At 44.2% G+C, this 16,715-nt stretch overlaps 2 protein-coding genes across 8 annotated transcripts in view; one reads left to right on the forward strand and one right to left on the reverse strand.

Moving 5' to 3' along the window:
• LOC135709868 (dual specificity calcium/calmodulin-dependent 3',5'-cyclic nucleotide phosphodiesterase 1-like) overlaps nucleotides 1-16,715 on the forward strand; it is a 714,199-nt gene that overhangs the window by 395,020 nt on the left and 302,464 nt on the right. The window lies entirely within an intron of this gene.
• Nucleotides 1-16,715, reverse strand: part of LOC135709870 (maltase 2-like) — a 39,040-nt gene that overhangs the window by 17,368 nt on the left and 4,957 nt on the right. The window contains exons 2-4 of the mRNA XM_065232303.1: nucleotides 4,980-5,661; nucleotides 4,625-4,912; nucleotides 27-763 (exon numbers count right to left, since the gene is read on the reverse strand). Coding sequence (XP_065088375.1) covers nucleotides 27-763; nucleotides 4,625-4,912; nucleotides 4,980-5,516 — 1,562 coding nt within the window. The 5' untranslated portion in view covers nucleotides 5,517-5,661. The remainder of the gene's footprint in view (nucleotides 1-26; nucleotides 764-4,624; nucleotides 4,913-4,979; nucleotides 5,662-16,715) is intronic.

Genomic DNA, 16,715 nt, shown 5'->3' on the forward strand with positions numbered 1-16,715 from the left:
CGGGTAGCAATGTAATGAACATTTACCTGATAAACAGAACCACCTCGTCATTGTACGGGATAAGTTGAATTGTCCCCTTCCGGAATGTATCGTATTTTCGAAGCTCGACAAGCAGCTGATAGGTTTTATAATGGCTTTTTTCGGCCTGTTTTTGGTTTTTCAAATTGAGTTCGACGTAGTTCGGATTGATAGGTAGCCACGTTTTAGAAGCGGTGGAAAACCCACCATTCATGCTATCATCCCACTGGAATGGTGTCCGTTCCGGATCACGCGAAAAGTCTATAAAGATTTGGTTATTGATATTCCTTGCCGTAGGATCCCGCGTATCTTCCCTTGGAATATCCTTAAAGTCTTCCATACCGATCTCTTCGCCGTAGTAGGTCACGGCAATTCCGGGAAGCGTCATCAGCAGCATATTGATAGAATCGATCCGTTCCGTTCCGTATCGCGATCCAACCCGGGGCTGGTCGTGATTTCCTATGACCCAGTTAGCTTCCTGATCACGAGGCATGTAGGTCAACCATTTATTGATGGTAAAAATGAAATCCTGGGAGCTGGAGGCCCGATTCAAGTCGGTTATCAAAAGAAAGTTGAACGGCATGTGTGAGCCAAGTCGAGTGCCGTCCGTCGAGCGGTAGTACTTCATTGTGAAGGTAATGTTGGCGTAGGCTTCGGTCATCATGATTCGCGCTGGCCCCCCGTGGTCCTGCGTCCATCCGTCCAGGAGGGATCGCCAATGGTATACCGTGTCGTAAACTTCTGGCTGGAATAATCGGAAATGGAAAATCAACTGTTTTCTACATATATCAACGCTCAAGATTCGGGAATGCTCCTGTTAAATGAGGGGCTCGGTTTCCCAGTGGTGACCATTTTTTGTTACTGGGCAGAACATCGTGGGAGTAGCTATTCTCCTCAGCGTACGCAAAGTTTAGAGAGGAAAATAACAATGCACTCACCAGTCCACATGGTACTCTCTTGCCGTGCGGATCTATTTACTTTTTTGCTAAAAGAAGCGTTACTGCTACCTAAGGCTACAACAAATTTAAACAGCACTTTTCAGTGCTCAATATAGGGGAAATGGATGTAATGTCGGCCTTAATGCCCCTAATTTGGGCCCATACATACATTTATCAATCGACAAAATTTTCAATAGCGACCAAAAATATCCATTAGTACCGTCCCAATGACGCGTTCATCTAGATAAAATGGATAAATAGCAGCTTTTTAGCGATGAGCCATTTTCCCAACCTGCAAATTTTATAGTTTGTTCGACTCTTATTCCTCTTCGATCCTTCTTTGAACCCTACCCGAGGTAATCCTGCTTGGACATCAACTTGGAAAATTCCTCTTCGATCCTTTGGATTTTTATAGTTATCTGCTTGGAAGTCGATTTGGATAAACGTTTTACTGACGTCATGGCGCCTAAGCGTAAAAGAAAAAGGCAGGCTCTTGATCCCCCTTCTGACGAAATTAATTTGAACAATCAATTCGATATGCTGACGGATGATGAGAATGAGGCAAATTTCCACTAAACTTTTCCGGCTTAATACCAAAAAAGAAAAGGTCACAATCTATGCTCATCGCACGGAACTTTTGAACTTCGTTCAATTCAAGTTTTCACTTCAAATTGGCCGTCGGGTGAATGCCGTGAAGCAACACAACACACTTATGAAACCAAAACTGAAAGTCTGTTCATGGTTGTCTTGAAAGGTCTGCCCAGTGGTGAATCTCTGGATCAGATCAAAGATGAGTTGACTAAATTACAGTGTACTCTCTACAACTCGATCGATTATTGAGTTACAGAATAACAATTCCATACAAAATCGCTACCACAGTAGCCATGAAATCAATGTTTGCTATGGTTCTATAACTTGATATCGAGCTAGTGGACATCGAGTTGTAGAGAGTTGACTGTACTTGGAGTTGAGCCAATCCAAGTAATCAAAATAAAAATGATATCCCGTCCAGGTGATTCACGCAACGGGATTTCCAATGATTTTTATTTAGTTCACTTCGAATCTAGTGAACTAAACAACCTTAAGGCCTCTGACAAAGCTAGCCTTATGCTTCATGTCCAAGTGAAGTGGGAACACTTCAGGAAGACTGGAGGAAATTTCCAAAACCTCTCCCAGTGCCGTAAATGCCAGGGATGGGGTCACGGAAGCAAACAATTGCTTTTTGGGTTCAAAATGCATATTTGTCTATCCCGTATCCAAAACAAAATTTGATAAATTACTTCTAGGTAGAGGGCCCTACTCGGGATATGCGGAATCTGAAAAATCCTGAATCCCTAGATTTCCCGAAAATTGAGAATTTATAACCTTGAATAACACTAAAAAAGAAAAACAAAATGCCTGACCGATTTATCAAACTACAATGATTGAGTCAAGGCAGCACATAATACGCTTTGTTAATATTTACTTGAATTTTGATAAAATTCGCCTTCGAAGGTTTGAAGCCTATTTGATTCGTTAATGAAGTTGAAGGAATCGAGATACTAGATTATCGGCGTCTGAAGGTGGCTGAGCTGTTGTTGTGGATAGTCCTTCCAAATTCATCAAAATGTTTCAAGATGGTTTTGGAGCGCGGCATTAGTTTTATTTTTTCCAGTTCGGCAATATTTTACCAAAATTTACAAACTCGAGAGTGCTCGGCATTAAATTTTACTATGATCTTAGCAAACATGACGTATAACATTTTCCAAGACTCAGAAGCCAACCGTCACTTTTGCGGAGATCTCTAATTGTTTGGGAGACTTCCAGACATTTCTAAAAAATGTCGGGCGGAGCGATACAAAAATTTGGATTTTCCAGATAAATCTAAAAAAGGTTCGCATTGCTGGATGGAAGATGAAATAAGAAAATTTGTTTTGCTCAAATTGATCGCATATCATAACCCGAAGTGGTCAGCTAAAAAAATCGCGAATTAAAGGGTGATACGGTCAAAATTTGGTCAATATCAACTTGACGTATTTGTTTCAATTTTGCATTTAAAAAACCTGAACACCCCTCATTTTGAAGGTGTGTGTGTGTAGAATGTTGCTCCTATTTTGATTTTGGAATTCACTCTTCAGTTGTCAAAATGCCGTCCAAGCAAGAAGAGCAGCGTATCAAAATTTTGCTCGCGCATCGCGAAAATCCGAGCTACTCGCACGCAAAGTTGGCAAAATCGCTAAAAGTTGCCAAATCAACCGTTACAAATGTAATTAAAGTGTTTGGGGAACGTTTGTCGACAGCCAGGAAGTCTGGATCGGGGGGAAATCGAAAACCGGAAGCCGCTGAGACGACAAAGAGAGTTGCCGGTAGTTTCAAGCGAAACCCTAACCTCTCTCTCCGAGATGCCGCAAATAAGCTGGGTGTATCGTCTACAACCGTGCATCGAGCCAAAAAACGAGCCGGACTATCGACTTACAAGAAGGTAGTGACTCCAAATCGCGATGATAAACAAAATACGACGGCCAAAGCGCGATCCCGGAAGCTATACACGACGATGCTGACGAAGTTTGACTGCGTGGTAATGGACGACGAAACCTACGTCAAAGCCGACTACAAGCAGCTTCCGGGACAGGAGTTTTATACGGCAAAAGGAAGGGGAAAGGTAGCAGATGTTTTCAAGCACATGAAACTGTCAAAGTTCGCAAAGAAATATCTGGTTTGGCAAGCCATCTGTACCTGTGGCTTGAAAAGCAGCATTTTCATAGCTTCCGGGACTGTCAACCAAGAAATTTACGTGAAAGAGTGTTTGAATAAACGTCTGCTGCCTTTCCTGAAGAAACACGGTTGTTCCGTACTGTTTTGGCCGGATTTGGCATCTTGCCATTACGGTAAAAAGGCCATGGAGTGGTACGCCGCCAACAACGTGCAGGTGGTTCCCAAGGACAAGAACCCTCCCAACACGCCAGAGCTCCGCCCAATTGAGAAATACTGGGCTATTGTCAAGCGGAACCTAAAGAAGACCAAAAAAACTGCTAAGGGCGAGCAGCAGTTCAAGGCAAACTGTCTTTCTGCGGCGAAGAAGGTGGACAAGGTGGCTGTACAAAATCTGATGGCAGGGGTCAAGCGTAAGGCCCGGCAATTCGGATTTGGAAAAGCGGAAGCCTAACTGAATATTTTTCCTGAATTTTATACTAATTGAACTTGAAAAAGAAATTTAATTTGATTTTTTAAATAAACGATTTCACCGATTTACACGCGTTTTCCCTTGACCAAATTTTGACCGTATCACCCTTAAGTGTAACAATTATGCCGCTAAAACCCAGGTTTTCGCCACAAACTTGAAGGTGAAGAACAGTTTAATCAAGAGTGACTGAAAAAACGCCTTCTACCGATTATTAAGACACACAAAGAACCTGTGAGGTTTTGTCGAGGGAAATATGAGACGGGGTGGAAGGAAAGGGCGGGGGTTGAATTTTCTTAAATTTTGCATGTCCCTTAAGATGTGTAGGGCATTTAATAAAAACAGAATTGAGTATAGACAAATCAGAAAAATACGCTGTATGGGGAGAAAGGGGGTTCTATAATTTATGAAAAATATGCTGTACGTCTTTCAAGTATGCTCACAGTGCTGCTGTTTTAGATGCTGTTTCATATAAAAATTCCCTTAACACTCAACACTTTCAACTTACCAAATCTTTCGTGTAGTAATGGTGCGTAAATCCATAGGACAATGGGTCCGGATCCGTTCCCGTTTCCGGTTCGTCGCGAAAATCTTCCACCTCAAACAGATGGTTCACCGCATCTATCCTGAATCCAGCCACACCTTTGCCCAGCCAAAACCGCATCACCTCGTCCATCCGTTGCACCACGGCCGGATTGCGAAAATTCAGATCCGGTTGCTCTTTCGTAAATTGATGCAAATAGAACTGCCTACGCTGCGGGTGATACGTCCAAGCCGAACCGTAGAAAACCGATTGCTGTAATTGGACCAACCATAATTGAGACACACCATACTAAATAATAAACGAAATGAGAAACTACTACCCAATTGTTCGGTGGTAAAGGCTCGCCTCCCGTCGGGTTCTCCCGCCCATCGTGCCACACGTAGAAATTCTCATACTCCGGGTCTCGCGAAACGGAGCGCAAAAACCATTCACACTGATCGCTGCTATGGTTCGGTACGAAATCGAGCACTACCCTAATACCCAATCGATTCGCTTCCTGCATCATTCCGTCGAACTCCTCCATCGTGCCGTACTCGGGCTGAATGGCCATGTAGTCGGCAATGTCGTAACCAAAGTCAACCATCGGTGAGCGAAAGATGGGGGACATCCAAGTTGCACCGATTCCCGCATCCCGCAGGTGCTGCAGCTTTGAAGTTATGCCCCGAAGGTCCCCCACACCGTCACCGTCGCTATCCATGTAGGACCGTGGGTAGATCTGGTAGAACACGGTATCCTGCCACCAGTCCCGGGAATCACTGCCGCTGCAGTGAATCGTTGATAATATTGCAAACAGCAGGATTATTCGATATAATCCCCTTTGCCGCTGCCAGTAGTGCAGCAACAGGTAATTTATCATTCCGTCGTTTCAATTGATTACAGAGGAACCCACGGCGGAGCTTATTTGGATGCAGAAGGGCAATCCTCGAAAAAATAGAGGATGGAATAGTGAGGTGAGTGTCGTTCCACAGGAGGGCCTTCGTTCCGAGCGGTTAGCTTGACATCTGTGAAAAGAATAGAAAATGGCTGTGCTTTGAGTTTCTTGATTGGATTCGGAGCTGATGGAAATTTTCAGAGGACTTTGCGAAAAGCTACTGCCTGTCATTGGGTAGTGTTTGTAACACCAAAAACAATAGTATTCAACGTGAATTGGATTATTATGAAATGTGAAGAACGTAGACGAAGGTTCGTGTTGCACAGTGAAATTAGCCGTACATTTATTTCTGATGGAATCCCTACGCAAACATTTCACATGTATCTGAAAGTGAACATTTTGATTATTATTTTTTTGTTTTCACAGTGATGAATTTACCGTTCCTATTCAAATTTCGGACGATTCAAATTTCGGACACTTTCATTTTTAATTAAATATTACATCCAGTTAGAAACAAAGTAATAATGTTAGATGATCGTGGAGGGCACTAGTCAAAAAAATTTAAAAATTACAAGACATGTGGATCATATTCGACCGAGATAATCAACTTTTAAAAGTGTCCGAAATTCGAGTTTAAGTGTCCGAAATTTGAATCGGCACGGTATATAAACTTAAAAAATAACGTTCCCATCCCATCCCAAAATAATGTCTTTGTTCTGCCTTCAATCAAAGATACCCATATTAGTATGTCAAGTTTGCCGTGACCTTAAACATCTGTGGCTATAAATTATTCATGATGGGTTCAAAAAGAGTAAATCGCTTTCTCCATTCCGAGGGTTGAAAACGCATAAACAACGGCACAAAAGGTGTTAAAGTGGGTGCCTATACCGTTTTCCACATCACTGCCAGTTCAGTCAAGCCTGACTCTTTGTTGTTATGTCCTGCACTTATCGGAATGCTGATTCGACAACACATGTTTAGGACTAGTTAGCGCAAAAATTGTGTATCCACCCAAGGGATTTGATATTTTTGTCCCTTACTGTGGAGAATCCTTCGACTTTTAGTAGGTCAGGACGATGACATGCACAGCCGAGGGAAACAGATCCAGGAAATACGAACCATTCGGGCAAAAGAGAAAACGTTAATCCAGCGACCGTACTTTGTTTTTCCACATCTCATTTGGCAAACATGTGCAAGATTTGTCCATCGCCTACCTACTTTTGTTGCTGTGGTAGCTTGTTTTCCCGTTCTTGAGGCACGAAATTTGGGGATTTCCCAGAACCGTCTCGTCGTTGAATCGTAAAGCCGTCTTTTAGCCACCATGCTTACCGACGCAAGTGAGATGGGGTTTGTTTTAATTTGATTCTTTCGAGTGAGTTGTGCCTAGCCGCATTTTTTTTTTCATCCTTTCGGGGCAAAAGCTCAAGGAAAATGGTGTATCAAATGGGATCCATTCATCCCTTTCTCCAGTGCTGCAGTAATGCAGCAAAAGTAGGTAGGTAGGTACCCATTCTAGGCGAGAGTAAACTTGAGTAGGCTTAACTCTTCTGGGGATCAAGGTTAGGTTAATAAATACATTTGATGCTGCAGTCTAGCGGTGTATTCTTACAGGTGGAGAACGGATATTTTTGAGGAGCCTTATTGCAAAGTGTGTGGCAAGGTGTAAAGGCGGTAAAGGTGTTATTTGTCAAGATAGGGTCAGACACGGTAGGCCTTTTTCATTAGAATATATTTTATATAAAATTATATTCTCCCGGATAAGTGAATCGAAACCATGGCTGTGAAGACGGATGAAAATCGATCGATTCCGACTCCAACTCCTATTCAAACAAAGTACAACTATTGCATAAACGAATAATAGTAAAAATTGCACCAAAATGTTAAGCACTTTTAAGCAAACAAAAATCTTGGGATTATAATTTTTTTAGCAGATATTTCACACATTTTTAATAAAGATTCTTGTTCATATTTGGAAACAGGGTGCCTTCCATTCATTTTGACTAAAAAAATGTTTTATGAAATTATGGAATAATAGGATATTATGATGATATTTTGTATGTGTAAGTAATAAGAAAAGATTGTAAAGTTTGTGTTTCACACATCAAACCTGCAAATTTAGCTTTGACAGAGTCACAATGAGCGTTTTTCTGATCGCCTCTTCGCGAAGAGTGAAGAGCGAAGAGTGGGTGAGATAAATTACAAAATCGCTTATTGCGACTCTCATGTAGCAAAATTGGCAGGTATTATGTGTCAAACATAAGCTTAACAATCTTTTCTTGTGGTTTACATAATCAAAATATTTTCATAATATCTTATTATTCCATAATTTCTTAAAACATTTTTTTAGTCAAAATGAATGGAAGGCACCCTGTTTGGAAATACTAGCTGTATGACAGTAAACTGATACAATTAAATTATAAATAAAAACAGTAATCGTACAATGGAATATAATGTGAAGATATTTTAATAACATTGTTCCAAGGCCAATGCTTTCAACCTTTATTTTATTTTTAATAACTACTAGCTAACCCAGCAGACGTTGTCTTGCATAAGAATGATATTTCTCGGTGGCTTTATAATAAAAAAGTAGAAGGGTCTGTGCCTGGGCACGAACGGAAGCTGGACGTCGGATCGCTAGTGGACGGAATAAATGTGAAGAGCATTTAGTTCTTTTAATTGATCAATTATCTATTATCTCAACTCTTTCCGTTTTTGAATTGTAGGCGTACCAAATTTGTAGTAATTTTTTTCAAAGAGAAAGTTGATTAAGAGAATCGATCAAAATCAATTGCAATCCTGCTTCCAAGTTTCGTTAGGTACATGATTACAACTCTGGAGAGCATTTCGTGTGGTCGTTGGGAGCTTGTGGTTCTGAATATGGACAAACAAGCACAGATAAATTCTACTCCAACTCCTTACTGATGTAAGCTTGATGGCCCTGAAAAGGGCAGTTTTATTGAAGAGGACATCCATGGCTACTTACGCTTGGCGTGTTTAGTGTAGGTGACAGCATCACGGACCTCATTTTCCAGGAACACCTTCAGCACACCTTCTAGATCAGACCGAAGATACGTTTGACACCACCACGGCGAGCCAGACGACCGATGGCGGTTATCTCGAAGAACTTTGCGATGACGCTTGGCGCCTCATTTACCAGACCTTTCCTCCTTTGCCACGACCAGTCAATTGTTGCTTGTTAGGTGTGAAGGAGTGGACTAGCCACCACCTTCCGACTGCTGATATTGCTGTTTACCACGCCGTCCGAAGCGAAAATGAGCTAATGCCATGATCTTTTTGTTTTTGATCTTTATTTCAGTTCAACTTGGATGATTACCATGTACATTTGTCTAAGTGATTTAATTGCTTTCTTCATCTTTAGGTATGGGCAAAATTCAAAATTTGTTTTACAGAATTAGTCCTAGACTTAGTACACGGTCGACCACCTTGGTGGGATTGGTTCGTTTTGTTTTTAGAATTTGAAGAGAAACTACTTAATACTACTATTTACAGCTTAAAACTAACCTAATCTACTATATACACTTAACCTGCTATGTACAAATTACTTATTAAAGCATGTTCAGAAAGATTGCATTTTTGGATAAATTTAGTTGTCATATCCTTAATTTTGGAATCTATTTTGGGAATTTCTGCCTCTTGATGGAGGTCTGCTATTCTTGTGTCGAATGGACGATCTAGGATCATCCTCAACACTCTATTCTGTGCAACCTGGATTTTGTTCCTGTGGGTCTGAGCGCACGATTCCCACACCGGGGCGGCATAGAAGATCGCGGGGGCTATGATCTGTTTGTAGACAGCCAGTTTGTTTTGCCTTGAGAGGCGGGATCTGCGGCAAATGAGCGGATACAAACACCTAACCAAGGCGGAGCACTTAACTAGGGTTTTCTCTATGTGCGAGCGGAACAGGAGCTTCTCATCGAACAACATCCCGAGATAAGTAACATCAGCGGACCACTCGACCCTTGTACCATCCATTAATATGGTACAGGAGGGAGACGGTTTAAGTTTTGGTGATTGTCTGTGAAGGAACATGATCGCTTGGGTTTTCGAGGCGTTGATTTTGATTTTCCACGTGGTGGCATAATCAGTAAAGGTGTCAAGGCATCGTTGGAGCTTGTTCGTAATTTCACGAGGCATCCTACCCTTGACGGCTATCGCGGTGTCATCTGCGAACAGGAAGGACACGCAACCGTCTCCTAGAGGAGGGATGTCTGACGTGTAGATGCTGTAAAGCAGTGGTCCCAGCAGACTCCCTTGCGGAACACCAGCTGGGATCGGAAATTGTCCCGAAAGGGAACTATTCAACGACACCCTGAACGACCTTTGTTGGAGGTAGTTACGGGTGATTTTCACAAGGTATGGTGGAAAGTTCGAGTTACAAAGCTTGTATATAAGTCCGTCGTGCCAGACATTGTCAAACGCCTTTTCGACGTCTAACAAAGCCATGGCTGTGGACTTGGATACAGCTTTGTTACTTCGGATGTTATTCATCACCCGCACTAGCTGATGATTGGTGGAATGCCCCTTGCGGAACCCGAACTGTTCCGGAAGAAGAATGTCATGTTCCTCCACAAACTTGTTTAGTCAGCTGAGGATCAATTTTTCGAACAGCTTGCTCAGTGCTGAGAGCAGGCTAATCGGTCTGTAGCTTGACGGTAGTGAAGGGTCTTTCCCAGGTTTGCGGATCGGGATGATTTTTGCCACCTTCCAGATGCTTGGAAAGTAGTGCAGCTCCAGGTACCTGTTGAGGATGGCAGCCAGCTGCGAGTGCACCCTCGCGCTGAGATTTTTCAACTCTAGGTTGAATATTCCGTCAAACCCGGGAGCCTTCATGTTCTTACTGTGTTTCAGCGCTGAGCAAATTTGTTCCTCTGTAATCCGTTCTTCTGGAGGGGCGGTACAAGGGGAGGCATCTAACGTCTGAACGCACTGCGCAACCTGGTGCTCGAGTGGACTTGGGATTTTGCAGCCAAGCAAATGCGACTGGGCAATGTGCTCCCCAATCGCATTGGCTTTCTCTTCGTTGGTGATAAGCCGTTCGTCATTGACTCTAAGTGGTGGAATGGGCTTGGGGTGAAACTTCAGCACCTTGGCAACCTTCCAGAATGGTCTGGAACGGTCGTCCAGGTTCTGAACGAGCCGCTCGAAACTCTCGTTCCGGATTGAGACCATTCTGGAAGCGATCTGCCGATTCAGATCGACCATTTCGTATTTACGCTGCAGATCCCCAGTCCGCTGGAACTGGCGTCTACGAACATTTCTGAGCCGAATCAAGAGTTTGGTGTGGGAATCAATTGCTTGAAACTTACCCCTCACAGGAACTCGTCGAACGCACTCTTCGTCAGCCACGGATATGGCTTAATGGAGACCCTCCAGGGCCCGGTCGATGTCCTCCACTGTGTCGAGCGGTGGGTTGTCGACGATGTGGCGGTCGACCACGCGCCGAAACTGGACCCAGTTGACTCGATGGTAGTCCTTCCGCAGGCACGGTGCAGGGGCCACGTTGCAGCCCAGCTCGGTCAGCACCGGTTCGTGGTCCGAACTCAGGTCGTTGACGGCAACCGGCTTGGCTAATCCAATGTTTGCCAAGAACAGGTCCAGCGTCGATGGGTTGCCCGCCGGTGATGTGAAGGTTGGTTCGTCCGGAAACCAGACGGAATAGAGACCATGCTGGGAATGGTCGAATAATAGGCGGCCGTTCTGGTTCTGCTGGTAGTTTCGCCAGGCCTCGTGCCGGGCGTTCAGGTCCCCTCCGATTACGAAGCGGGCATTGGTGCGGGTTATGATGGCAAGGTCGTTCTTGAACTGATGTGCTGTACCATTGCTAACGGTACATTGCCGGGGGCAGTAGGCGGCGATGAACCGGACGTTTCCGGTCGATGTTTCCACCTCTACGCCGACGGCCTCGATGATGGAAGTGCGGTAGTGGGGTAGGGTGCAGTACTTGATGCCTTTCTTGATGATGACCGCGACATCGCCCCCCCTGGAGCTGGTGCGATCAAGCCGGACAATGCTGTGGTCGGGCAGCCAGCAGTCCATAATTAGCGACGAAGGAGATGATAGCTTGGAGCTGTTGTGTTCTTGTAGCGCTTGATGATGATGGCCTGGGCCAGCAGTGTGACGATCTCATCCGTTGACAGCGGAGAATCGTCGGATGCTTCGCCGGTTGTACCGGCCAATCCCGGAGCAGGGGGATCCGTCGATGGGCTGGAGGCTTGACCGGGTACTGCAGCGGCAGCCGACTGGGCAGCAGCCAACTGTTGGTTGAGCGGGAGCGGCGCCAACACTGGAGTTGGCCGTGGTTGGACCGGTGATAACGGAGGAAAGTTCTGCGCGTTGTTTTCCAGGACCTTCTTGCGACCGGGCTGGTTGTTGGACGAGGCCTTCTTCCGGATCTCGGCGTATTCGGCCCGCTTCGGACAGGCCTTACTCGTGGCCTTGTGGGCGGCACCGCAGTTGGCGCATGTGGGAGCGGCTTCATCGATGCTGTCGCAGTCGTCGATCTTGTGGTTTTTGCCGCATTTGATGCAGCGACTGGCCATGCGGCAGTTCCTGGTGCCGTGCTCGAACAATAGGCAGTTCGAGCACTGAATTACGCCACGGTGGGTCGGCTTATACCGCTCCCACTTCACTACGATGTGGAACAGTGTGCGTGTCGTCTGGAGATCCTTCACGGTTGTGGAGTTCTTCTGCAGATGGACCAGGTAGAGCTGGTCACGATACTTGATTGCCTTGCTGTGGGTCATCTTGTGGATTTCGACCGGCTTGAGGCCGTTCGCCTTAATCTCGTCCATTAAGGTGGTGGTGTCCATGTCGTGGAGCCCACGCAGCACCACTTTCAGCGGCTTGGTGGCCTCGACGTCGTGGGAGAAGTACTCCAGCTTCATCCTGTCCAAGAGGGCCTGGACTGCGTTGTAGTAATTTTCGGCCGAGACCATCAGTTTGTAGCCTTCCGTGCACCGTTGAATGGTGCAACGAAGGCCCTCCTTAATGTAGTAATCCAGCTTTTCCCATAGCCCGGGAGGGAAGCCCTTCACATAGAAGGGTGGCAACTTCACTTTTTTCGGCACCGTCACAGGGTCCGACTGCGGCTGGGCTCCGTTCTGCAGGGCGGAGAACGGATTGGTGCTCAGCAGCTTTTTTGCTGCCGATGCGGTGGCACTGCTGTCTTCAGTTCTGGGTCGTTTAGTTCCGGGAGGCCCCGGATGCGGGTCCGCAACGCCCGTCGGGACGGGCAATGGGGTTATCTTTTGCTTCTTCTGGGCAGGCTCGGTGGTCGCGCCGTCTCCTGGGAGAGGCTGTTTTCCGGTAAACTGGCACTCGCGTTACCGCGCGATTTCTTACTCATGGCTGGGTCAGCGAGAGCGTCACTACACAACGCGGAGCTAATTCGATTTGCGAACGAACGAACGAACGAAACGAGAGAGAATAAAAATCGACTGAACTGCTCAACAGTCTGGCAGCGAATGTCGACGTTGAGACTGGGCTAATGCCATACAGCAGCGCTCTTTTATATCTTTTCAGGTTAAAGCAGAATGATGTGCAACCAAGTGGTATAAAAGCTACAAAGACTCCTCCCATTATGAGTCCTACGTCAAAAAAACGTATCATTTTTTTTTATTCAATATAGTCCCTTTTAGCTCGATACACTTATTCCAGCGATTTTCCAACTTCATGATCCCGTCCGAAAAGTAATTTTCCAGAAAGTCTGCAAAATACTCCTCCGCGGCATCGATGATTTCCTAACCTGAGCTGAATTTTTTATTGATGAGCCATCTTTAGAGGTTTGAGAAGTGAAAATAGTCTAAAGCTGGGTTTAGACAGGGCAAGTCAATTGATCAAGTCAGTTGAATTCAACTGACTTGAACGCGAATTGAACGTGTAAACCATGCCATTCAACTGACTTGATCAACTCACTTGAATTGAAAAAAAGTTGTTCCAGGCTCAACTTTTCAAGCCACTTGAATTCAACTGAGTTGATCAAATGACTTGCCTAGTCTAAACCCAGCTTAAGGGAGCCAGATCGGGCGAATACGGTGGGTGCGGAAGCAATTGGATCCGTAAGTCATTGATTTTAGCCGTGGTTGCGACGCTCTTGTGCGTTGTCTTGCAAAAACAATTTTTTTTTCGCTTCATGTGAGGCCGTTTTGCAGCGATTTCGGCCTTCAATCGCTCCAATAATGCACAATAATACTCGCGGTTGATGGTTTTTCCTTTTTAGAGGTAGTCCACGAAGAGTATGTAATGACAATCCCAGAAAACCGACGCCATAACCTTTCCAACGCATCGAGCCTTCCTCGGCCGCTTCGGAGTTCATTGCCGGGCACTCATTCTGTTCTCTGGGGTGTAATAGTGGATCCAGGTTTCATCAACAGTTACCAATCGACGCCAAAACCCAACCCGATTCCACATCAGCAAGTTCAAGCACTCTTTCAGGAGTGAGCTTGCGCGGCACCCAGCGGAAGGTTAACTGTTTTCATATGCAGAATCTCGCCCAACATATGACGGGTGCGCTCAGTACTAATCTTTGCGGTATCTGCTAGCTCGCGCACCTTCACCTTCCAGTCAGCCAACACCATTTCATGTATTATTATTTTTGACATTGTCCTCTGTAACCGCATCGGAGGGCCTGCCGCTGCGGACTTGATCGGTAGTGGAGTTGCGGCCACCACGAAACTCTCGAAACCAATATTTGACGGTGTAATCTGACGGAGCATTAGCCTCATAATATTTATCCATTATTGTTTCGTTCGCCATTTAGAATCTCAAAAAATAATGTTTTATGAGAGAACGAAAATTGTTTTTATCCATACTCAACATGATCCCAAGCACGTCAATAACAATCAGCTGTCAAAACAAAACTAAAGATAGTACCGCACTGACATTTGGCATGTCTGCCTCAGAGACGATAAATAAGAGACGCGCAAAACCAGTCCGCATCGTGCTCTCTTGCCGTGCGGATCTATTTGCTTTTTGCTTAAGGAAGTGTTACTACTTCCTAAAGCTACAACAAATTTAAACAGCACTTTTCAGTGCTCAACCTGTAAAAATTTTCTACCTCGTTCAACTCTTATTCCTCTTCGATCCTTGTTTGGACCCTACCCGAGGTAATCCTTCTTGGATATCGATTTGGAAAATTCCTCTTCGATCCTTCAGATTCTTATAGTAATCTGCTTGGAAGTCGATTTGGATAAAAATTTACTGCCGCCATGGCGCCTAAACGCAAAAGAAAGGGGCAAACTCTTGACCCCCCTTCTGATGAAATTAATTTGAGTAATCAATTTGATTTGCTCACGGATGATGAGAATGATCCATCATCCAAGAAAAATTCTAGTAAACTTTCCCGGCTTAATGCCAAGAAGGAAAAGATTCCCCCTATTGTGATAACCACTACCGATTTCCATGCTCTTCGCATGGAACTTTTGAATTTCGTGAAAGTTAAGTTTTCACTACAAATTGGACGTCGGGGTGAATGCCGTGTATTGGCTGAAACCTTGGACGGATTTAAATGTCTTCTCAAGTATCTTACTGAGAAGAAGCACAATTTTTTTACTTACGACACCAAAACTGAACGTGTGTTCAAGGTTGTCATGAAAGGACTGCCCAGTGGTGAATCCCTGGATCAGATCAAAGATGAACTGGCAAAATTACTTGGAGTTGTGCCACTCCAAGTAATCAAAATGAAAATGAAATCCCGTCCTGGCGATTCGCGCAACGGGATTTCTAATGATTTTTATTTAGTTCACTTCAAGTCTAGTGAACTAAACAACCTTAAGGCCTTAGAAAAAGCTAGCCTTATGCTCCATGTCCGAGTGAAGTGGGAACACTTCAGGAAGACTGGAGGAAATTTCCAAAACCTCACCCAGTGCCGTAAGTGCCAGGGATGGGGTCACGGAACTAAAAATTGCTACATGCCAGCTAAATGCATGAATTGTGGTGATTCCTCTCACGCAAAGGACGACTGTCCTGTGAAGGAAGATCCTAAGAAATTTAAATGTTCAAATTGTGGTGAAAACCACAAATCCAATTTTTGGGAATGTAAGACTCGCAAAGCGATCCTACAATCTCGTTCTAACCGACAGGTAGGAAACGCTCCACGTTTCCGACCAGGTACAAATTCCTCTGCTGTTAACAACGGTCAGCGAGGAACAAATTCTACATTCGTACCCGTAGGTACAAATATCTCCCCTGCTTCAAATGTTTCATCTGTACCTACTCCCCTCGCTGCTAACAATGTTCAGCGAGTTAATGGAGCTACCTATGCTGCTATTGCAGCGGGTAGAAATCAAAATACTAACCAACGTTCTAACGGAAATTTTGACAATTTTGACTTAGGAAGCATTACTGCCCCCAAAATGGAATTTTTACAGAATTCATTAATTGACATGATTTCTGATATGCTTAAATCTAACTCCATGTTTGATGCTATTCAAACTGGAGTAAAATTTGCAAATAATATTGTCATGACTTTAAAATTCAGTAATGGATTTTAAAGCATTAAATATTGTAAATTGGAATGCTCGATCTCTTAAAGATAATGAAGACGAGCTATTTAACTTTTTGAGAGTTCATAACGTGCATATTGCCGTTATAACTGAAACGTTCCTTAAACCTGCCCATAAGGTTAAGAAGGACGCAAATTACTTGATTTATAGAAATGATCGTCTTGATGGACCCTGTGGTGGCGTTGCCATCATTATTCATAGACGAATCAAACATAAAATTCTTTCTTCATTTGAAACCAAAGTTTTTGAAACTTTGGGGGTTTCTGTTGAAACAAAATTTGGACAACTTACGTTTATAGCTGCTTATTTGCCATTCCAATGCGTAGGCCAGCAAAAGAATTTTCTCAAGGGTGACCTCCAGAACGTCCATACGTCTAAATTCTTCATTATTGGTGATTTTAATGCAAAACACCGCTCATGGAATAATGCTCAAAGCAATTCCAATGGTAATATTCTGTTTGATGATTGTTCTGCAGGTTATTACACTATTCAATATCCAAACAGCCCAACATGCTTTTCTTCTGCAAGAAATCCCTCCACTATTGATTTGGTTTTAACTGATTCATGTCAACTTTGTAGCCAATTGGTTACCCATGCTGACTTCGGTTCTGATCACCTTCCAGTAACTTTTGAAATATCCCAAGAAATAATTTGTAATCCC

This window comes from Ochlerotatus camptorhynchus, unplaced genomic scaffold (assembly GCF_037179485.1).
Source record: "Ochlerotatus camptorhynchus isolate MF236.1 unplaced genomic scaffold, CSIRO-AGI_Acam_v1.1 ptg000367l, whole genome shotgun sequence".
In the NCBI taxonomy this organism is placed as follows: Eukaryota; Metazoa; Arthropoda; class Insecta; order Diptera; family Culicidae; genus Ochlerotatus; species Ochlerotatus camptorhynchus.